Source organism: Macaca mulatta, chromosome 16 (genome assembly GCF_049350105.2).
Source record: "Macaca mulatta isolate MMU2019108-1 chromosome 16, T2T-MMU8v2.0, whole genome shotgun sequence".
NCBI classification, from domain to species: domain Eukaryota; kingdom Metazoa; phylum Chordata; class Mammalia; order Primates; family Cercopithecidae; genus Macaca; species Macaca mulatta.
In genome coordinates, this window is record NC_133421.1 from 92,944,844 (window position 1) to 92,967,950 (window position 23,107).

Genomic DNA, 23,107 nt, shown 5'->3' on the forward strand with positions numbered 1-23,107 from the left:
TATGGAGTTCCCATGCCTGGGGCTTCTCGGTGTGTAGAACTGGCTGGAAATGCCCCTCCACCTCCCACTCATCTTCAGAATGGGCCTCCCACTGAAGCCCTGTGTCTGACTAGGGAGACCCAAGTCCTTGCCCCCTCTGGCAGCTTGTGAGAGACCATAGCAGGGAGGACGGGGGCCTCGCTGGGGCTGGGGAGCCCAGAGGAACAGGCAGGGGGCCGAGGGCCTGAGATGCTGTATGCCTAGTTCATGGTTCCTGTTCCTTTCCCTTAGAAGAAAAAGGAGAGTAGTTTGGGGACAAAGAGTGGGTGAAGAGACGGGGCCTCTACCAGTGGCCGATCCGTTCTTTCAGACCCTCGTTTTGTCCTCACAGCAGCTCTCGGGGTGGGCCTCCCCAACTCCCTTTGTTGGATGAAGACGCTGAGAGTCAGGGGTTACAGAGTCAGCTTGAAGTCACAAGGTGCTGAGCGGAAGCCAGGGACTTGAGCTCAGGGCCAGGTGAATCCTGGATGTTCCTGGCAATCTGCTCCTGAAGGGTGCAGCAGGGCTCTCTGCTCCGGCTCTCCCATTTCCTGTGACCTTTGAAGTAGTGCCTGCAGGAACCCTGCGACCCTCCCAACCCCAGTTTGCCTGCTCCTGGTCCCTGGGCTCAGCAGAGTCACCATCCCAGCCCCAGGACAAGTGTCCTCCTTGGTGGCAGACATGTGGTCATTGCTGGGGCGATGCAGCAAGATGTGGTCACACAGCCAGGTCCAGACCTTGGGCACCACGCTGCTCATGCCCAGGACCTCCCATGCTCCAGACTCTGCTGGGGAGCACCTGGTCCTGGTTGTGTCGGCTTTGAGTCCGTCAATTTCTGCTGTCTGGTTTCCTGTCATAGCTCCCACTTCTCAACCCTGCCTGGGTAGCTTCTCTGACATCATCAGGCAAGACCTTAGAGTTGCATGTTTATATGATGGCTTTTCTATCATCCACGTGGGTGTGCACATGTATGGTGTGTGTGTGGATGCGTTTCTCTACAAGTACAGAGCACGTGTTTGTGTGTATTCTGTGTGTGCAAAAGGCATATTTAACATATCTGGTGTATATACAGGGTATCTATAAGGTTTATGTGGTATGTGTGCATACTGTGTATGGTGTACTTGCAGGATTGTGTGCTGTGTGTGCAGTATTGTGTGTGCTGCAGCATTGTGCATGTACGTGCTGTGCTGTATGTGCATGCATGCAGTATTGTGTGCAGAATGTGTGTGTGTGTGTGCACGTGCTGTAGTATGTCTCTGTGTATACAGTGTATTGTGTATAGTATGTATGTGTGTGCAGTGTGCATATGTGCATGAATCTGTGCTCTGAAAAGAAAGCCAACGCAGTGGCTGGACAACATTCTACCAGTCCCTTGAGGGTATCAAAAGCCCGTGTATTCAGTCACACAGAGGAGCCTTTGAAGACTTCAGATGAATGACTCAGGAGCCCCTCAGTCATCTCAGCAGAAGACAGAGGCAGGACTATCTGTGAAAGGCCTTGGGAGGACCTTCTTGTGAAATCGGGTGAATCCTGTGCATGACATACACAGGAGACCACAACGTTCTTGAGAATGTTATATCAGCAGAAACACTGCCAACTGGGACTGAAGGGAACAGAGAAAGTATGAAATGAAAGATGAAAGAACACTCTTGGAGTCTCTGAAATTCTATCAGAAGGAAACAGGCTGATAAACCCACTCAGTGGCAAGCGCGTGCTACCTTTCATGAAAAAGGAAGGAGGACTCCAAGGGTGGAGCCATGAGCCCAGAGGTTGGATCTGGGACCTACAGAGGATTATTTTCTCCGGCCTTGAAATCTAATGTTTGCTTAGCTGGATTTTCAAAGTGCTTGGGACTGGGGACTCCTTTATTCTTTCCGTTTTCTCCCTTTTTGAATGAGAATGTCTATAACTGTCAACATATGTCTGTCCTAATATTATGTTTGCGAGCAGATCATTTGTTTCTTGAGTTCTGCAGGTTTACAGGTGGAGAGGAATTACGTCCCTGGATGGATTCTACCCTAACCCTAACCCATTCCTAGTTTACATTATGAAATTGGGACGTTTGAATTGAGTAAATTTGATGATATTTCTGGACTTTGACTTGATGCTGTAATGAGGTAGACGTTCACAGACGCTGGGGTGCAGTGGCGTCCATGTGAGTCTTTGGAAGCCAGGGACCAACTGCAGGCAGCAGGATAATGGCCCCCAAAGATGTCCACATCTCACTCCCCACTACCTTATGTGTCGAGAGGGAGTCTACAGGTGTGATTAAATTGAGGGTCTTGAGGTGGGGGATTATCCTGGATTAACCAGGTGGCCAGTGCAATCATGACAGTCCTCACAAGAAGGAAGCAAGCAGAGAAGATGTAACTTCTTCAGAGAAGATGGCACCAGAGGAGACGTAAGTTCAGAAGCAAAAGTCAGAGTGATGCGTTTGCTTTAGAGGTGGAGGGAGGAGCCCAGAGGCATGGAAGATAGGAAGCCTCTAGAAGCTGGAAGAGGCACGGAAGTGAATTCCCCCCAGAGCCTCCAGAAAGAAGAGACTCTTGCTGACACCTGGTTTAGCCCAGTGAAACCCATGTGGGACTTCTGATTCCCAGAACTGTAAGATGATAAATGTGTGTTGCTTTAAGCCACTAGGTTTGTGGTAATCAGCTGTAGCAGCAATAGGAAGCGAATACAGGGATGAACATCACAAGAGCAGGCCAGGAGACAGGCGTCCCGGAAGCCGCAGGAAGAACACGCTTTCTACTGCTCCTACTGGGTGCTGCTGCTCAGCCAAGATGAGGGCTGAGGATTGACGCCAGGGTTAGCCTTTGCCGGTAACATCAGCAAAAGCATGTTTAGTGGAGTCGGGGCGGTAAAAGCTTGGTTAGAGAGGACTCAGGAAAGACTAGGAAGAGAGGAAGTGGAGACGGAAGGCTGTGTTCCTAGAGGGGCATCTTGAAAAAGAGCAGACAGGCAGCAGCTGGGGGCCCCTGGCAGGCAGGAGAGGGGACAGTACGACTGTTGTTGAGGGTGGCCCCACCGAGGGGCAACCAGAGCTCCTGGCCAGCCTGGAGTGGGGGATGGGGGCGGGTCTGGCTGGGCAGCACAGTTGGATGGGAAGATGGTGTGGTCGGAGCACGTGGACATTCTTTTCTGATTGCTTCTATTTTCTCAGTGAGATGGGAAACAATCGTCTCCTTTCTCCTAAATGTGCTGAGCAGGCTTGAGGGATGCCTGGACTTCAGCAGGAAGCAATAGTCATGCCTCGCACATGCGGCTTTCAATCCTGTTTGGTTGGAGAAATAATATACCGCCCAACTAGTTTGTTTTAAATTAGACAAACACTGCGGAGCCTGCCTGCTGCTGGAGAGGGCTCTGTTTGGAGTGGGACTCTCGGCGGTGCTGAGGTCAGCTCTGTTTGACATTCCTGATGTGTGAAGGGCGCACTTAGAACAACAGCACCAGGCCCTGGGCGTGCAGCTCCCTGGAGCTGCTCCAGAGGCCCCGCCTGAGAAGTGTTCCAGTCCTAGAAATTTCTCCCCAATCTTAAACATCTGTTGGTGCTTGTGGAAAATAAGGTTGGGATTGTTTTGCTCATGGCCCGTGAAAGCTGCCATTGCATGGTCTGTAAAGTGCTGGTGACGAACGGTTCACGCTGACAGGCTGAGCCTCGGCCCCGGCCACGTGGGTGAGGCCCCAGCTTCTGCTCAGTCTGCTGGTTCAGCTCTCCATGGAGTTAAGTCATGGCAACCGAGGAACACAGGCATTTGGGGGAACAGCTCTGTTCCCTCCGCCTTGTCCTGGGACGAGCTGCGTAGACGTCTGTTACCTTGATAAACCCAAACCTCTTGGGGCCAGGAGCCCTGTGCCTTCCTTCGTCCCTCTGTCCACCTGGCCTTCCATGAGCCTCTAGGGTGGGGCTGTCTCCTTTCTCTCCTGACTTCCCAAAGCACAACTCAAAGCCAACTCTTCCACCCACCGTGAGTCTCATTCCATGTCTCCAGTGGGCGAGACATGTCAGTGTTTTGTTTTATTTCATTTGCTTTGTTTTTTCAATCAAACCGAGGCCAGCTTGGAGTCCCATTTCCCTTGCGACGGTGGACACAGGGATCTCAGGAGTTTGGGGGTGCCCCTTCTGGTCGCAAGGGACCCTCTGGACTCTGTGCCTCCCTCCCACCAGCCTCCCCTGACATGGCCTCCGTGCTTCTCCTCTCCCGGTGGTCTCCACCCTCACTAGGGCTGAGAACCTGGAATGTTCTTTCCTGGCCTCCTGCCAGTCCCCTTCCCACCAAGCCCCCCAGTCCCTGCTGAGCGCCACTGCCTGGCTCAGCTGCTCCCACCCAGTGCTGGTCTGAGCCCCGTCACCCACGCCACACGACAAAGGCTTCTTCACGGCAGACGGCATCACCCGCCGCGTGGAGGCGCCCTTCAGGGCAGGAGCCTGTTTCTCGTGGAAGTGTCTTAAGCCCTACAGTGGTGCCCAGCACACAGCTGAATGAGAATCAGAGCCCTGAGAGCAAACCTTGGCCCCTCACGGTGACTACAGCCCTTCCAAAGAGGGGTCACATCAGGCTCACAGTGACCCTCTCCACGTTGGGGATCTAGGAACTGTCTGATACGTGTTCACGGTCACGTGGTAGGACTGACGCACGAACTCAAGTCTGTTGATTTCAAAGCCTGTGTTCTCAGTCACTGGGTAGCAGTTGTTGTTTGAGCCTACAGAGTCTTCACACACACATACACCCCCTCACACGTCTGTGCTGTCTATGTGTCCAGCCATCTGCAGTCTCTGTACCTACCTCTATCTGTCCATCCGAAGTGCGGTGAGAGTTCACACACAACCTCCAGTCCTGGAATGCACTTGCACCTGCCTGGCCCAGGGCCTAGCTCACTCCCATATCTGCTGGAGCCCTGGCTGGGCCGCCCGTCTCTGCAGTGCCCTCCCGCTCAGCCAGGTTTCCTGGGAGAGCTCTCTGCCCAGCTGCCCCACGTTTCCTCCTCGATGGCTGGCTGGCTTCCGGATCAGGGCCTCCCTCTCAAAGGTCTTCACCTTGGTGTTCATTTCTTGCCTGACAACCCCAAGCTGTGTCAAACGCACTGACTGGAATGGCCCCTTTGCATCCCCACTGGAGGTAGCTGTTTATCTGCAGGGAGGAGGAGTGACACTCACCGAAGGGACAGGGACTCTCCCGTCTGATTCTACCCCCACGGCGATGTTGTCGAGATACAGCCTCGAGGCCAGGAGAGGGGCTTCTGGAACCCGTGGCTGCCTCCGGCACAGCCCTCTGGGAGGCCTCTGCTTCTGCCCTTGGGGAAGAGGGTGTGCAGGCCATAGACCCACACAGTGGCACCTGGTGTGAGGACCTTCTGAAGGTGACCATGGGTTGGGGGATCCTTTGGATGGATTGCAAAATGGCCAGGTGGCTTTAGTGACACCTTTAGTATAGAACAAACTTCAGAGTCAACCGTGTTCCTGGGAGACGGACGTCTTCACTTTTCTGGTGCCACAACTGCCTCTTTGTGGAAAGAAAAACTGAAGTCACTTTGCCTGTTTGTTTTCAAGGCCCTTTGGGCTCCAGGGTAAGTTTCTGGTTTGGAGGGAGCGGCTTTGCTGCTGAGTCCAGCCCTCCTTGACAAGGCCTCTGTCAAGCTTTCTCTTAGGGACCCTCAGAGGGACATGGGGTCAGGGACATCATCAAATGCTCGACGCCAGCCTGGGGCCGCCCCGAGGGCTCCGAGAGGAGGGGGGCTCCTGTGTGGTCCGGCGGGCGGGGGGTGGGACCTGGCTGGTCGGCAGTGGCTTCCCTCCAGGGTCCTGCCAGGAGCTGAATCCCACAGCCACAGCCATCAGTGGCTGATCGAAGGTTGTTCCAGGGTGGCCTGACCAAAGGCAGGCTCCCAGCCATTGCTGGAAACTGGCACAGGAGACCTAAGTACCCTCCCTCTGACCAGGTTAGGGGTACTGATGGGGAGCCCCTTGGTGGAGGCAGGGGCCACCTCCTCTCCTTACCCCAAGGGACCCAGGCCAGGGAGGAGCCCTCTCTCCCCCAGGGCCAGGGGGACCCCGGCTTGCCCCCACACTGGCACCTTGTGGCACCAGGGAGAGACCAGGCCTCCTCGGGGACATGTGCCAGGCTTACGGGGGCTTTGGTCAGAGGGGCAGCCACCCCCGCTCACCCTGAGAACGTGACCCCAGAACGGGGCATCATTTCTTCAATAGAAGAGGAGGCAAGACGAGCTCGGTGCCAGTTCCACGGAGGCACAGTGACATAACCCTCTGAACATTCTTGACCTACCACGGAGGCACAGTGACATAAACCTCCAAACATTCATGACCAACCTCGACTAAACAGTCACACCCAGCCCCGAGTGGATTTACGAGAGACAGAACGTTCCCCACCAAGCTCCCCCACCGGGCAGATACTCAGCACTTGGCTCAAGAGTGGAGCAGACCCCACGAGCCAGTCCCAGGGCCTTGGGCAGGCAGCCGTCCGACCTCCGCCCGTGTGCATATAGGGTGGGGGAACCGTGGGTAAACTTGGGGTCCCACCTGGGGGGTCAAGCCCTCCACACACAAGTCCTGGTCAGAATCACTCAGAACTGACCCTCCCTGGTACCAGCCCCTCCCCTGTAACAGCCCCTCCCCTGTACCAGCCCCACCCCTGTGCCAGCCCCTCCCCTGTGCCAAACCCCTCCCCTGTACCAGCCCCTCCCCTGTACCAGCCCCTCCCCTGTACCAAGACCCTCCCCTGTACCAGCCCCTCCCCTGTACCAGCCCCTCCCCTGTACCAAGCCCATCCCCTGTACCAAACCCCTCCCCTGTACCAGCCCCTCCCCTGTACCAGCCCCACTCCTGTACCAGCCCCTCCCCTATACCAAGGCCCTCCCCTGTACCAGCCCCTCCCCTGTACCAAGACCCTCCCCTGTACCAGCCCCTCCCCTGTACCAGCCCCTCCCCTGTACCAAGCCCCTCCCCTGTACCAGCCCCTCCCCTGTACAGCCCCTCCCCATACCAAGCCCCTCCCCTGTACCAAACCCCTCCCCTGTACCAGCCCCTCCCCTGTACCAAGACCCTCCCCTGTACCAGCCCCTCCCCTGTACCAAAACCCTCCCCTATACCAGCCCCTCCCTTGTACCAGCCCCTGCCTGTACCAAGCCCCTCCCCTGTACCAGCCCCACCCCTGTACCAGCCCCTCCCCTGTACCAGCCCCTCCCCTGTACCAGCCCCTCCCCTGTGCCAGCCCCTCTCCTGTACCAGCCCCTTCCCTGTACCAAACCCCTCCCCTGTGCCAGCCCCGCCCCTGTACCAGCCCCGCCCCTGTGCCAGCCCCGCCCCTGTACCAAACCCCTCCCCTGTACCAGCCCCTCCCCTGTACCAGCCCCTCTCCTGTACCAGCCCCTCCCCTGTGCCAGCCCCTCCCCTGTGCCAGCCCCTCCCCTGTACCAGCCCCTCCCCTGTGCCAGCCCCCAGACCCTGCACAGCATTGACCACTGCATGGAGCTGCCACCCCTGGCCCTGGCCCTGGCCTGGGTGGGTGGGGGTCCCCCTGGGAGCACAGCACAGTGCTGGGGCCCCCATAGCAGATTCCTGGGAGACACATGCCCGGCTGTGCCTGCAGTTTCCCAGGGACACTGTCATGATGCCTGGCCCCTGACCTTGCCTGAAGCTCCTTGGTGTCTGGACATTCAGCGTGACCTGCTCTGAGGTTTGAGGCAGGCCCAGAACTCTGTGTGTCCACGTCATCAGCCCACAGGGTGGGACTCATGCAGCCACAGGTTGAGAGTTCCAGGAGCAGCAAGTCCTGAGTCAGCGGGCACCTGCCCCCGATGCCACCTGCCCCAGGTGGAAGGAGACGCTACAGGGGACAAGCACTGTTGGTAAACGCGCATGTGTATGTGCACTCACGCGTGTGTGTTAAAATGCTTCAGAGGAAGAGCAGCCCAGGAATGCGGGGGGTGGATGGGAGGTGGAGGCGTGGGCTGCGCCCAGGGGTCCCTCCTGGGGCTGTGCGGGTGGGGGACTGAGGGAGTGTGTGGGAGTGCCGTTTCTCATACTTTATTTCCTGTTTTAACACATGTGAGTGTCCTGAAATAAAAGCCGTTAGCCGCCCACAGGAATGAGCAGGTTTGCTGGATCACAGTTCCCCCACCTGGCGCCAGGCTGCCTGCCTGGGAGACTCGGGGTCCTCCCCAGTCCTGCCTCCCCACCTCCACACAAGGGTGAATCTGAATCCCCAGGCACCCAGGCCAGGGGAACGGAGGCAGAGCAGACCTCCAGTGTCCCCCGTGACCTGGCAGGTGGCAGTGGACATTCTCCTCCCACAGACGCCCCCGTGAGTTTTCATCTCTGCCTGCTGGGTGGAGCCCCTGACTCGGCTGAGCCAAGGGTGGGGGGGTTGGTGAACCAACCGGCCCCCTGGGTTTCTTGAACCCTTTCTCAGGCTCCGGGAAGGGGCTGAGGGGCCTGGCACCATCCCACCAGCGCAGCGGTCCCCAACCCTTTTGACACCGGGGACAGGTTTTGTGGAAGACAATGTTTCCGTGGGTGCTGGGGAGAAGACGGGATGGTTTCCTCCTCAGATCATCAGGCATTCGATTCCCGTAAGGAGGGGACAACCTGGATCCCGCGCGTGCGCCGTTCCCATTAGGGTCCGCTCCTGTGAGAAGTTAGTGCTACTGCTGATCTGACAGGGGGCGGAGCTCAGGCGGTCACGCTCGTCCGCCACTCACCTCCTGCCGTGCGGCCGGTTCCCAACAAGCCACAGCCTGGGGACCCCTGCTCTGGAGGACGGCGAGTGTCTCTCGGTCATCCCCAATGGGCCAGTGATCCTGCTGGAGGGGCTGGGGCTGCATAGGCCACAGGCTCAGTTGTGCTGCTGGCCAAAGATGTCCACTGAAGTGGCTCCAGAGTCCCTCAAGGAAGCCGACGTCCACTTCGCTTCCTCCTCCCAGCCCCACCTTCACTTCCGGGACCATGGAGCTCATGGGGCCTGCACGCCACGGAGTCCCCGACTGAGGAGCGAGGAGGGCTCTTGTGGGGGCAGATCTGGGTGAGTCAGGAGACCCTGTGGGGCTGGACTGGGCTGGGCTGGGCGTAGGGGCTGGAGCGGGGAGGGTTTCTGGGACTGGAGTGGAGACTTGAGGTGGGGTGCGGGTCAGGTCAGGGTCAACCCTGAAAGACTGAAATCAATGGGGCGCTGGCCACCTTGGGTGTGAGGAGAAAGGTCTCTGGGACTGACCAGGTGGAGACCAGTTTCCTGGATTGAGCATGAGACTGACCAGGTGGAGGCCGGTCTCCTGGGATGGGCACGAGACTGACCAGGTGGAGGCCGGTTTCCTGGGATGGGCACGAGACTGACCAGGTGGAGGCCAGTCTCCTGGGATGGGCACGAGACTGACCAGGTGGAGGCCGGTTTCCTGGGATGAGCACGAGACTGACCAGGTGGAGGCCGGTCTCCTGGGATGGGCACGAGACTGACCAGGTGGAGGCCGGTTTCCTGGGATGAGCACGAGACTGACCAGGTGGAGGCCGGTTTCCTGGGATGGGCACGAGACTGACCAGGTGGAGGCCGGTCTCCTGGGATGGGCACGAGACTGACCAGGTGGAGGCCGGTTTCCTGGGATGGGCACGAGACTGACCAGGTAGAGGCCGGTCTCCTGGGATGGGCACGAGACTGACCAGGTGGAGGCCGGTTTCCTGGGATGGGCACCACAGGGACTCGAGCCCCGTCTTAGGCTGTGTCCCGGCGGCCTGGAAACTTGCCGGCTTATGCGTCATGGAGTCCCAGGAGTCGGTCGAGGTGCAGGAGGGGGCCTGGGTGGGGCTGAGTCAAGGGCTCCGGCCAAGCCCCTGTGGGCCAGGAGGTATTTGCTTATGCCCCGTGGCCTGGAGGAGCTGCTGCCTTGACCACATCCCACTGGGGCAGGGCGGGCACCACCCTCTGGGACAGGGAACCTGGGAGGTGCTTCAAGTGGTAATTTGGGCAAATTTGAACTCAGCTGGATTTTCAGTTTGTTGTTCTTTGATGGAATTCAGGTCTGTGCCAGCGCTGGCCGCACCACCAGGAGGCCTGGCTCGAAAGGGACGCCAGCTTGGCATCTCCCACAGGGCCGGGCGTGTTGGGAGCCGGGGGTGGCTGGGGGCTGGCCTGAGCTTGAGCCTGGCTGCCTATGTGGAGGGAAGACCGCTGCTGCCAGCACAGGGCCGAGGCTCTCACGGCTGAGGAAAGGCTCAGGACAGGCCTAGGCTCCGGGGTCCTCAGCCCCCTCCCAGCAGGGCCTGGCCCATGCTGCCAGACCTGGGATGTGCCTCCGGACCTCCCCACCTCGGGCCTCCGCCCATCCCAGCCTCCTCCCCTAGACGCCTCGGTCTCCGCCCCTGGAGGAAACCGGGAGTGTTTCTTTTGGAAATGACCCCAGTTTGTGGTTGTTCTTTGTGGACACACCCCCTGCTGGGGATGAGAGGTCCCCCTGGACCTTGGTTTGGGTGGGAAATGGGTTGTGTCCCATGTTAACCTAAATCATGTTTTCCTCTTTACATTCCAGAGTCATACTTGAGGCCAGGCTCGAATCCTGCCTTCCTTTGGTGGCTCTGAGATTCAGGGCTGGCTTTTCTGAGAATACCCAAGTGAGGTGCCTTGGGATGTCCCTGACTTGGAGACACAGAGGAGGCTGGGCACCCCTTTTCCCCGACTCACTGAGCCAGGTCAGCAGAAGTGCTGGGAACCTCTTGTGGGGTGGGAATTGAATCCCCGTGCTCGGTCCGGGCACCCCTTGGCAGGTGACAGGAGGGTATCTTGAAGGCCGCTGCACTGTGGCAGTTACGGCTTTGACTCTGAGACGGGCGCCTGGGTGAGGACCTGGTATACTCAAAGTCCCCGTGGCTGACCCGTGGAGAAGACTCTGCTGGGGGAGGGCGCTGGCTCCCAGAAGTCTCCCAAGGTCCAGGAAAGAATGGGGGGAAGAGGGGAGGAGGGTGGCCTCACAGTCACGGCGACCTCTGGTGAGCAGAGGGTCCTTCCTGAGCTACCAAATCCTCACGGGGCTTGGGTGAGGGAGCGAGGACAGGCTGGGAGCCAGAGGCTCAGGAGGGGACGGCCTCACTGTGGAAGGTGCAGGGATGGTCCAGCCTGAGCCCTCTGCCCCCCACTGCAGCTCAGCACTCCCCCCACGCATACTCCCCCAAGGGGCTGCAAAATGCCAGGGTGTTGGCTCTGGGTGGAAAAGCACCTGGAACAAATCCCATGTTTCCCAGGGAAGGGGCCACACCCTCTTCAGACCTCTGGCTGCTGCATGAAACGGGAGCCCTGCCTGGGCTGCCCACCGCGCATCACAGACGGATCCCTGCAAATTTCGCAGGCATCTGGATCGAATAACAGGCTGATAGGGCATATAAAATCAGAGACAGAACTCTCCAGAAGGCCGGGTGCGGCTCCCTGGGATTCCATACGAGAAGGCAGGGATGCTGCTGCCCACACGGGAAGGATGGAGGCTGAGTCAGAGGGAAGACAGTGGCAAGCCCAGCCTGGAGGGGAGCGGGGGATGGGGGGTCCAGGAAAAGACCAGCAGGAGGTTGGGGTGGGACACAGGGAGCGTGCTGCCCGGGGAGGTCCCCCAGAGCAGGAGGGCCGGACCCTCCCACCCCCTCCGCAGGACCCCGTCCCTGCTTCACTCCCTGACCCCTAGTTCTGAGTTGGGCCCAGCCCGAGTCTCCACCAGGCGGACGGTAGCTCCTCGGGGCAGCTGGGTGCGGCATCTGCAGGCTGAGGCAGACACCCAGATACTAGCAGCGTCCCTGGCCTCCAAGCCCAGCCTGGGGTGAACCTTGACAAAGGCCCTAGACCCCACCCACCACCCCACCAGGGCTCTGAGTTCTCCGTGAGGACTGGTTTCCCTGGAAGGTGAACACTTGGGAGCTGGGTCCCTTGAGGATTGTTCTTCCCAGGTCTTCACTGTTTCCAGACGTGTGCCTTAGACATCTGCATGGACATCTCTTCCCAGGGATGGGGGTCTCAGGGCAGGTGCATTTAAACTTGTGATAGAGACTCCAAATCACCTTTCAAAAGGTTGTTCCCATTTGCACCCCTGCATGCGTGTGTCAATGCATCCCTTCCTCACTGAAGCAACACTAGATTTTGTCATAAAATATTTTTCAATTTCTTATTTCTATGATTAATAGGGAGGTTGGATATTTTGTGATATTCATCAGTTTAGTTGACTATGTTTTCTGTTTTCACTCTTTACCACTTTTCTATCTCGTTTGCTTTTTTCTTGTTATTTGTGGGAGTTCTTTATATATGATGGATGTTGTGTTTACATTGCAGATATTCGTTCCCAGTCTGCTGCTTATTATTTTACCTTTTAAAGATTGTTCTTTTCATCACATTTAAGTTTTTAAATTTTAAGTAGTCAAATGGTTTCCTTTAAGGTTTTGGATTTTGCATTTTTTATACCAAAATGCTCTTGTATTTTCTTCCAAAGCTTTATAATTATTCTTTTTTTTTTTTTTTGCCTTTAATGTAAGTTCATTTTGGGTCATGGGGTGAGACAGAATAGAACCATTTTTCCACATTAAATCTTAGATATTGTGAGCCCTGGAGGACACAAATTACAGCTTAGGGGCCTGGAGCATGATTCTGGAGCCAGGCTTCCTGGGCTGGAGTCCATGCCCTGCCCACGGTGGCTGGCGATGCTTTGGGGATCCTCTCGGAGCCTCGGTTTCCTCTTCGAAAGAGTGGTTGTGCAGAGTGAGAGAGCATCTTCCTGTGGACGACTCAGCTGGTGTCTCAGCCCACAGTGAGTGAAAAACCAGGGGGTCTCACAGAGCCCTGACTCAGGCCTGGGGGGACCCCTACCTCCAAGCAATTCTACCCACCCCCCGCCCGCCGCTGCTTCTTGCCTCTTCTAGAAGAGAGGAGGGTGGCGGTACGGCTGGAGGGGGAAGAAAATCTGTTTCCCAAAGCCTCCGGGTGACTCAGCCAGAGAGAGACCAAGGGCGCTCAGTAGCCCCGCCTGCCACTCCATCTGGTGGCCTCAGGACAGACAGGCGGCTTGGGCTTTCAGCTTTCTCACCTGGGCAGTGCAGGTGAGAGCACCCCACTTCCCACTCCGTGGGCAGGTAACACCTTCCTGCTCTGAAAAAGGGAAAACATCTCCACCTTCCCCAGAGGCTGCACGGCCAGAGGTCACAGTGAGGCGGCCACAAGCCCCGGGCTCTCGCTCTGAGGGGACACTGTCCCAACAAGAGGCCCCTCACAGTCTGGCCTGACCCTGGCTCTGTGGCCCCTCCTTCTCCTGATCAGGCCCCTCCCAGGTCTACCAGGAACTCTGGCTGCCCCCTGACCCCACTGCTGCAGCCCCAACCCTAGGTCTGCACAAAGACTTCGGGACGTCCAGTGAGCCCCTGGGTCCTGGACCCCTCTTCCTCCTCCAGCCCCTCCTCTCCCAGCTGCTCCTGGCTGCCCTTTAACTGCTCAGAGCCGTTCAGCAACCTGGCATGTAGCTGGTACATAAGTGGTTGTTGGTTGGAGTCGAGTGAGTGAGGAGGAGATGCTAGAAAAAGCGAAAGGTGCCATGGTGCCAGCAGGGAGCAGGTGCTGGGGTGTGAGTGCTGCGGAATGAATGTGTCCTGGGATGCTGGGAGCAGGTGTGGGGTGTGAGTGCCACTGAACGAATGTGTCCTGGGATGGGATCCTGATGCCCAGCCTCCCGCCGGGCCCCCACAACCCAGAGCACACACCAAACTTTCTACAAGTCTTTCCCAGGTCCTTGTCTGAAAGAGGAGGAAAGTGTGTGTGTCCTCAGGAGCCCCTAGCCTTAAGGACAGGCACACTGGCCCTGGCAGGCAGGTGGCCCTCGGCCCCCTCGCCACCTGGCAGCCCCGCCCACGCCCGCGGTGACTCGCTGTCGGGCAGGCGTTGCCAGGGCAGAAACCAGCTCTATGTGGTCAGTGCCCCGGAGCTGCAGGAGCAGCAGAGGTCTGAACGCCTTCCTCTGTGGGCACTGCCACGGAAATTTAAAGACCTAGTGTGCCCTTTCGCAAACCGGGCTTGTTAATTCTACAGAAGGAGGTAACTATTGTGAGTTTCTTCTTTTTCAAAATGAGTGGCATCCGAACCTGACTCATATTTCCAACTTTATTAATTTTTGCGAGACTCTGGAGGATGCTCTGTGGCGATTAATGTTGCTGAGCTGAGCACGGTTGCAACACTTTCCTGTAAAACAGACTAAAGGAGAAGTTGATGGTCTTCCTCATGCAAGAAATACATAAATCAGTTAAAAATAGTTCTCCGAGCGGATGTGATGATGTCGTGGCTGTCACAGGAAACACATGAATCAGCCTCATCCTCAGTTCCAGGGAAGTGGGGACAGTCAGTGGTCCTTGGACCCCTCTTGGGGTGCTTGGGTGAGGCAGGGTCCCTCTGGCTTTACCTCATACCTGACTGGCAAAGCTGCCCAGGAGGACAACTGAAACCATGCTTGTTTGATTCTGTGGACGTTGCTAATTGCTGGGGGTTCCTTTCTTGAATTCAGACCTTCTCATGAAGCAGAGGGGCTGGCTCAGAAGCGTGGGCCTGAACTAGTCAGTGCAGCTCAGAGATGCTTGCTGTGGGGGACGTGCCGTTTGCCTGTGGGCCGGTTGTCCACCCGTCGCTGTGACCCCACTGAGGAAGCTGTGGGTGCCGCCCAGAGAGCTTGAGCACAACACGGTCTCTGCTTTACTTGTGAAAAACCAAGACCTATGTGGTCATGGAGAATTGAAACAAATTTCACACCAGGCTACATGGTCACCGAGGCCCGGGTGTTGGCACATTTCACATCCGGGGGGTGCCATTGCCGTCACTGGCTCAGCAAAGCCAGAGCCGAGGCCACTGCGACTGCCTGAGGCCCTGTGGTGGCTGGGAGCCGATGGGTGTCACTCGGTCATCACAGGGAAGGGGACGTGGCTGGAGGCGCTTGGCGCAGGCCACAGAGAAGTGACTTTTGGGCTCGAGGTCTAGAGGGTGCGAGTCAGCACAGGTGTCTTCCCCGACACCAAGCCCTAGGACCCTGAGCGCTTCCTGACCTCAGGTTTCTGTTTCTAGGGTGGGGGGTAGAGGTGAGGGGGAGCAAAGTCGGTGTTGAATATAAAGCTCCAGGAAAACTCAGCTCAGAACTGACTAGAGGGTTGGGAACCCGAGATCCCTAAGGGGACATGTGAACCCAGGGCAGCCCTGCTGAGGGAGACTGACACGGTTTCCATGCCCCTTTCGCTGGGCTGGGGCCCTCCCTCGGGAGTCTGTGCTGGGCTGGATCTTCTTCCCTACCCAGTGGCCTCTCCTGGCTGGGTGGGGAGCTCCGGGTGAGCAGAAGGGAACTAGGCTGGGCAAGAGTCTTGTTTGGAAACACACCCTTCCCAGGAAATCCCCAAACCAAAAACCCGGGGAGAGCTCCCGGAAGCTCAGAAGCAGTTTTCACATGTTGGGCGGATAAGAGTTAATTTCCCCAGTGTCAATATTTTCATGGATCCTTAGAAGCTTTCTGACCCTGTGCCCTGAGCCTTAGGGTCTGGTGGCTGAAGGAACCATGGTCCCTGCTCCCCTCTCCTGGGGAGGGGCCGTCAGAGGCAGAGAAGAGCTCGCCCCGGTTCACTCGGCCAGTCCCGAAAGAGAACCAGGAGAGAGAGCAGCATAGCCCGTGTGCACAGAAGCATATGTGCAAACGTGTGCTAGGGCAACTCACACATGTCCACATGCATGCACACCATACATGCACACTTGTGTGTGCACACAGATTCACGTGTACATACACATGTCCACATGCATGCACATACACCATAACACATGCACACTTGTGCGTGCACACACAGATTCACACATGTACATTAGCATGTCCATGCATAGCACGCATGCACACATCTGGCTTCACATACATACACACGTACATGCACATAAATCACACACATGGTTTGAATTGGAGGGGAGGGTCCTAGTTGCTCCCCTGGCCTGTCCATCTAGTAAGTGTCATGCCCCACACTGCCCCATCCTGGGCTCCTGGCCAGGGCTCTAAGATTAACTAGAGTGGCCCTGTCCCTAAGAAAGGCCATGCACTTCAGGGCAGGTAAGGTGGACAGGAAGGCCTGGTGACCTCAGCCCATCCATGTGCCTCCAGAAGCCATAACTCACCTCAAGGAGGTTTTCCTGATGGAGGGAACGATCTCTGAGCAAAGAGGCAGACTTCACGGTTCAGGCGCCCTCCTGAAGGTAAGAGGCACTGGGTTGGCCTATCACAGCCACTCTCCTGTCCCCCCAGGTTCCCCCATGTCCACCAGGGACTTGAGCTCCAGTCTCCTGCCCTGCTTCTAGAGAATGCAAAGGCTGCCTCTCCTCCCCCGGTGTAACCCAACCCTCCTCTGTGCCCCTTGACCACACTTGCATCCTCTAGCTCCTTCTAGCACCTTCTTTTTGACTGTTCATGGGCAGGATCTGAAGCCTGCAGAGGTGACCTTTGGTGCCTTGTGCAAGGCCGGCCAGCGAGGAAGCATGACTTTTGGCTCTGCTGCCAGCTGGGCTATTTGATCTGCACACACTTTTCTGCCTCTACCTGGAGCTAGGCGAGGCTCTCTGTAGAATGGGTCCTTGTCCACAAAGTGGGCTTAGACTCCGGGCAGTAGCAGTTGAGGCAGGAGCAGTGGGAGAAGCTTGGGCTAACGCCAAGCAGCCAGTCCCCTCTATGAGCTGCGCCCTTGGCCCAGGCACTGCCATGGCCCTTCTTCTGCCTTTTAGGAGCTTTCATGAGGCCTCACACAGCCCGAAGGGGCAGAGCTTACTGTGCCAATCCCCAGCATCCTCTGCAGAGTTCTCAACACCTTGTGGCTGAAAGGCCCTTCAGCTTGTCCAGGCACCCACCCCGAAAACCAGCCCTGGCATGGGGGTGCTGACCCCTCCTGGAGCAGTGGGGTGCAGGGCTCATAAGGTGGGGTCTGCCAAACATGCTGGGGTCTTGCTCTGTGCTTACTACAAGGATGCAGCCTGGAGTGCCCCTGCTCCTGGACTTTCCCTGAGACCCCAGAGCATTATGTGGCCATCACTTCTCACATTGGCTGCTTAGGGGGCTGGCCTGAGTCAGCTAGGGCCAGCGCTCACCTTATCCTAATCACCTACTGGGGGGTTTTGTAGGCTTGACCCTCCATGCTCTGGTGTTTCCCACAGGCTGTGAAGTTCTGGGCTGTCCCAGGGAGGGTAGACGAGGCTGGTGTCCTAGGATCCCTCCCTGTCAGATCCAAGGTGAGGCTGCCAGGGAATGGAATCTGGCTGTCAAGTGTGGGGGCCAGACTCGCCCTGCAGCCTCAATGTGGCCCTGAAGGCCAGGGGTGGGTGGGGTGCAGCCCAGAGCTGCCTGCAGCTGAATCACCCTCTGGGTACAGGAAGCCTGACCGCATGACTTCCAAACTGATGCAACTTGGACTTCCTACTGAATCTGCGAGCGGTTAGACTACCACTTCTGAAGTCAGAGAGGCTCTGAGGGCTCACGGAGCTTTCCTTTCAATGACGATCAATCTCTCTGGAATCCCTCCAGCGTCAGTGGGGATGGTGTCAGGGTTCTCCAAGCAAGAGGGCGTAAGGAATGGAAGAGTTGAGAAAAATGAGGGTTAGAGTGACACCGTGTCAGTGCCCTGGCTAGTCTCCGCCAGCTGGACAAGCTGGGGCCTCCTCTCCGCCTTGACTGGCCTGTACTGGGGGAGGGAGCCAAGGGCAGGACCCTTTTGCACCTCTACCCTGGCCCTGGTCCATTCTTGCTCCTGGGACCTCCCCAGAAACCTCCACAGCACACACCACCAGCGCAGAGACCCAGACCGAAGTGGCCACGTGCTCCGTGTGAGGGCTCGTCTGTAAGAAGCAAGGACGCACAAGTGGCTCCTTTCCCCTTCCTAGGGGTCCCTTGCAGGGCTGGGGACCACTCTAGGCAAGGCCTCTGGGCAAGGATGATAGTCCCTGTCTGCCTCTGGGACAGGGTAAGTTCCCGCTCCTGGTGTCAGCGCCGACTGGCGCTCCAGGGACTGCTGCGGAGGTCTGCCCCTCTGTCTTACTTTCTCATAGAGGTTTTCTGTGGGACATGGGCTCCCTGCCTGGCTAGGTTGAGGAATAAGTGGGAAGGGTGGAGGAAGGAAGGGGATGTGCCAGCTGTTGCTCTGGCCCTTTTGTGTGGATATAGATCCCTGGTGAGAGGCAGACCCTGAGGTCAGAGTGGAGCCCGCCACATTCACCCGGGAGGGTGTGTCCTGGGCTGCATGGGGGGAAAGCTGGTAGCGAGGGTCATGCCATGAATGCATGGGCAGGAGCAGGGACATTTCTCCTTGTGGACACTGGTGCTCCCCAAAGCAGGGGAGATGGCACAGAGCCATGTTGTGGACACATTTGTGAGAAAATTTCTCTGAATGTCAGAGAACATGGAAGAGATGAAGCTACCAGTTTAGAGAAACACAGGAACACATACTTCAGACACACAGCACGCACATACCAGAGACATACCCAGACACACTCACCACACACAGAGAACGTGCCCATCACACAGAGATTCACAAGGAACCACGTCATACACACGTTTTCACCCACAGCATACCCACGTCATACCCATGTGCTGACACGAGCATGCACACACGAACGCACACCGAGAACACAGGCATCACATACATGAACTCACACCAAGAGCATACAAACGCTACACACGTTCTCACACAGAACACACCCCGTCACACACACGAACTCACACCAAGAACATACGAACACTACACACACGTTCTCACACAGAACACACCCCGTCACACGAACTCACACCAAGAACATACGAACACTACACACACAAACTCACACTGAACACACCCCGTCACACACACGAACTCACACCAAGAACATACAAACACTACACACACGTTCTCACACAGAACACACCCCGTCACACACACGAACTCACACTGAGAACATATGAACACACACGAACTCACACAGAACATACGAACACTACACACGAACTCACACTGAGAACATATGAACACTACACACACGAACTCACACAGAACACACCCCGTCACACACACGAACTCACACTGAGAACATATGAACACACACGAACTCACACTGAGAACATACGAACACTACACACACAAACTCACACTGAACACACCCCGTCACACACACGAACTCACACCAAGAACATACGAACACTACACACACAAACTCACACTGAACACACCCCGTCACACACACGAACTCACACCAAGAACATACAAACACTACACACACGTTCTCACACTGAACACACCCCATCACACGAACTCACACTGAGAACATATGAACACACACGAACTCACACTGAGAACATACGAACACTACACACATGAACTCACACAGAACACACCCCATCACACACACGAACTCACATTGAGAACATATGAACACACGAACTCACACTGAGAACATACGAACACTACACACGAACTCACACTGAGAACATATGAACACTACACACACGAACTCACACAGAACACACCCCGTCACACACACGAACTCACACTGAGAACATACGAACACTACACACATGAACTCACACTGAGAACATATGAGCACTGCACACGAACTCACACAGAACACACCCCGTCACACACATGAACTCACACTGAGAACATATGAACACACGAACTCACGCTGAGAACATACGAACACTACACACGAACTCACACTGAGAACATACGAACACTACATACACGAACTCAGAACACACCCTGTCACACACACGAACTCACACTGAGAACATACGAACACTACACACATGAACTCACACTGAGAACATATGAACACTACACACATGAACTCACACAGAACACACCCCGTCACACACACGAACTCACACTGAGAACACGGGCATCACACATAGGGACTCACGCACAGAGAACATGCAAACACCACAGGCACGTCCTCACACAGAACACCCCACATCACGCCCACACGCTTAGACACGCACATCCTCACTCTGCATCCTTGGCCTGGTGGACGGAAGATCGAGCGCTCTGGGTGGACTTTAGGCCGCAGGACGGGCGCAGATATGCTCCTCTGAGGCCCAGTGGGCTCCGTGATGGCCCCGGCCGCAGATGGCCTCCTGCTGCGTGTGCCCTGGGTTCTGTGGCTGACCTGGCCTCCACGTCTCACCCGTGAAACACGCATCAAAGGCTGACTAGGTTTGCTAAGTGGGACCACAGCAGAAGCATGAGCCTCAGAATGTGCACGAAGGAAGAGAAAGCTGGGGGAAGTGGTGGGCTGCGTGCTGCAGTGTGGGCCTGAGTTCCGGCCACCTCCCCAACACCCTCCCGTGGCCACAGCCATCCCTGCACCCACTGGTGTGGCCTGACCCCTCACCCTGAGCCCACCCTTCACAGCCACTCGGGAACCTCAGGAAAGGCTGGGCCCCAGTGAGTGGCCACGGTGGGGCGGGGGGGCGGGTTCTACCCGGAGCCCGCCCAGGTCTCAGCTTCTGAGCACTCCTGCAGTGCCCCCTCCTGGCCACCGGGAACCGTGTGCGCCGGCCGCCAGGCCTGGGCATCTCCCCAGGCCCTAGTTCCTCTCCTCACCCAAGGGGAGGGACTCCCCGCCTTTCCATCCACCCCTCCTTGGCTCTGCAGAGCTCCAGGAAAGGTTGGCACCAGGTCACTGCACTGAGACTCCATCGGGTTCAGACAGTGGGTCAGAGTGCGACAGGGACGTGGCCTCCAATTTCGGGAGAGCAAGAAGGGCAGAGGCAAAGGTTTGGGCCCAGGGACTGGGCTCCGTTCCCAGAATCAGTCTTGGAGGTGATGAGCAGAGGGCTGGACACTGGCCTCCATGACCAGCCACTGCCCTCCCCCCTAGCTCCCTCCCCTTGCCAGTCCCAGGGTTCAGGCTTTACCTCGATAAAGTGGGGTCCAGGAAAGGCAAAGCCTCCTCCCCTGGCCACACGAACCGCGGTGCACAGGCTCCCACTAGGTAGGGCGACCAGCTCATCCCATGGACACACCAGGGGCCCTGAGGAAGGAACAGTGGCCTGAGCCCCAGACCCAAAGGGTGGCCCTCAGCAGGACCCCCAAGGCAGGGAACAGGCTGCAGAGGGTTTGGGGGAGCATCTTGGTGCATGGAAAACAACACCATGCACCAAGGTGTTGGGAAGCTGCTGTGAGTGCGTGTGGCTCTCGGGCACGTTCTGTCCTGGGTGTGCTGCTTTCCCCAGGTGGCACCATCTCTCTGCCTCTGTTCCCTCTGCCTGCCCCCCGTCCCCACCCACCTCCCGCCCAGCCCCACAGGCCCTTCCAGACCACTGCTGGGGCATTCCTGGGCCTTGCCCCCTCGGTTCTTGGGGACCACCACGCAATTCTCTATGGAAACTGACTCTCACTGAAAACAAGAGTGAGTGTAACTGTCTACTTGAGAGAATCATACGGAGTTCTCAGCCAGGTCTCCAGGACAACCAGATACACCTTGCCATTCTCTCACCCCATCACCGACTAGCTTCTCAGCCCAGCCCCAGGGGCAGGTTTTCCCCTTACTTGAAATGCCTCTTGGAGCTGAAAAATCCCAGCGTTCACCCCGGCACTGACCCTTGCCTCTGTAAACTTCCGCCTGCTGCTTTGCTCTCATCGCGACCGGTTGGCACTTGGCCCCCTCTGGCCAGCGGTTCCCCAGAGACAACCATCTTGCCCACCTTGTGGAAGGCCCCGTGGCCTGCCTCACCCCTCACTCACATTTTACAGCTCTCGTGGTGCTCTGCAAGAAAAAATCTGCTTTCTAGATGAGGAAAGGACCTTGGGGCAGACAAGACAGTCCCTGTTTGACTTAATTCCTTCTCTCTTCTCCCCCAGCTCTACCGTCCCCTGCCCCACACACATGAGGGAGCAGAAAACGTGCTGTGCTGTGCCTTTAGGGGCTGTTGACATGGCTGTGCTTTCATACTGCCGGTGAGGGTGGGCAGAGGGGGTGGGAGACAGGTAGAAATAGATGAAGTAGATGATGGATGGATTGCTGCCTAGAGAGGCGGTAGATAGAGAGAGAGATGGTATACAGATGATCGATAATAGGTGACGGACAGATGACAGAAGTAGATGATAGATGGATAATTGATAGGCAAATTAGAGAATAGATAGCAGTAGATGAACTAGATGATAGATGGAAAGGTAGGTAGGTAGATATATGATAGATGGTTGATAGATAAAAATAGATGAAATAGATGACATACAGTTAGATAGGTGGGTAGGTAGATAGATGACAGAAAGACAATAGACCACTGGGGGCTGAGCCTGGCCTGAGCCAGGAAGGTGAGAAAGGGACAGAGGTGAGGACCCCACAGGTCCCTGTTCTTACCCCTATTAACCCCAGTGTTTGGCCTGAGCTCTGACTGACCCTCTTTCCAAGATGAGACTCAGGAGGAGGAAGAGGGGACCTTCCTAAGAACAGGGATTCTAGTGTCTCCTTGGGGCTGGTCGACACTGCCTGCCTCGCCTGCTGTGGCCTCTCTGCACACAACAAACGACCCCCGAAGGGCTCTGTGGGTGCCCGTGCTGCCCCCATCAGCTGACACCCCTGTGAGAAAGATCCTCCTCCTCTTCCTCCTGCCTTTCTGTCCCCCATCCTCCTCTTGATGGAATTAACTTCCCTTGGTCAGCATCTTCCTGCTTCACTCACTTCCCTAAACTCCTCCCTATCCCGTCTCAATCTGTAAGAAAAATAAAAGAAAGAATATGGTAAAGTAAAGCTTTGAGCCCATATTCAGGTCCAGTGCCGATGCCACATGCCCCAAAGCGCCGTTGAGAACATGCACGTCCATGATGTTGAGTATTGCCCGAGCTGGGGTGAGATTTGCCTCTCTATGGAGCTGCCTTCCTGCAAATCAAGAGCACTGTCTCTTTTCTGGGCCTCCTGCCTGGTGCAAGGGCCCCAGCTGAGCCTTCTCCACCTCTGACCTCTGGTGGTCCCAGGCTGCCCCAGAGGGTCTTGCCCAGGCTCTGACACTCGGCCTGGGTTGGGAGCTCCAGCAGCCACGGCCCAGCCCTGGGGAGACCTTGTGGTCTCTAAGGGGGCATGTCCACTCCCCCAACTCCAGT

At 56.8% G+C, this 23,107-nt stretch overlaps 1 protein-coding gene and 1 long non-coding RNA gene across 2 annotated transcripts; one reads left to right on the plus strand and one right to left on the minus strand.

Moving 5' to 3' along the window:
- Window positions 1-5,427: 5,427 nt before the first annotated feature.
- Window positions 5,428-9,221, minus strand: LOC144336102 (uncharacterized). The gene is made up of 4 exons (XM_077973502.1): window positions 8,737-9,221; window positions 7,663-7,862; window positions 6,184-6,298; window positions 5,428-5,522 (listed from the first exon to the last, which is right to left on the minus strand). The coding sequence occupies exons 1-3, from the start codon at window positions 8,989-8,991 to the stop codon at window positions 6,220-6,222; spliced, it is 534 nt and encodes a 177-aa protein (XP_077829628.1). The 5' UTR covers window positions 8,992-9,221; the 3' UTR covers window positions 5,428-5,522; window positions 6,184-6,219.
- Window positions 7,497-12,326, plus strand: LOC114673023 (uncharacterized). The gene is made up of 5 exons (XR_013407553.1): window positions 7,497-7,884; window positions 8,089-8,339; window positions 8,448-9,056; window positions 10,552-10,711; window positions 11,261-12,326. It is a non-coding gene; the product is annotated as an uncharacterized LOC114673023 (long non-coding RNA).
- Window positions 12,327-23,107: the final 10,781 nt, after the last annotated feature.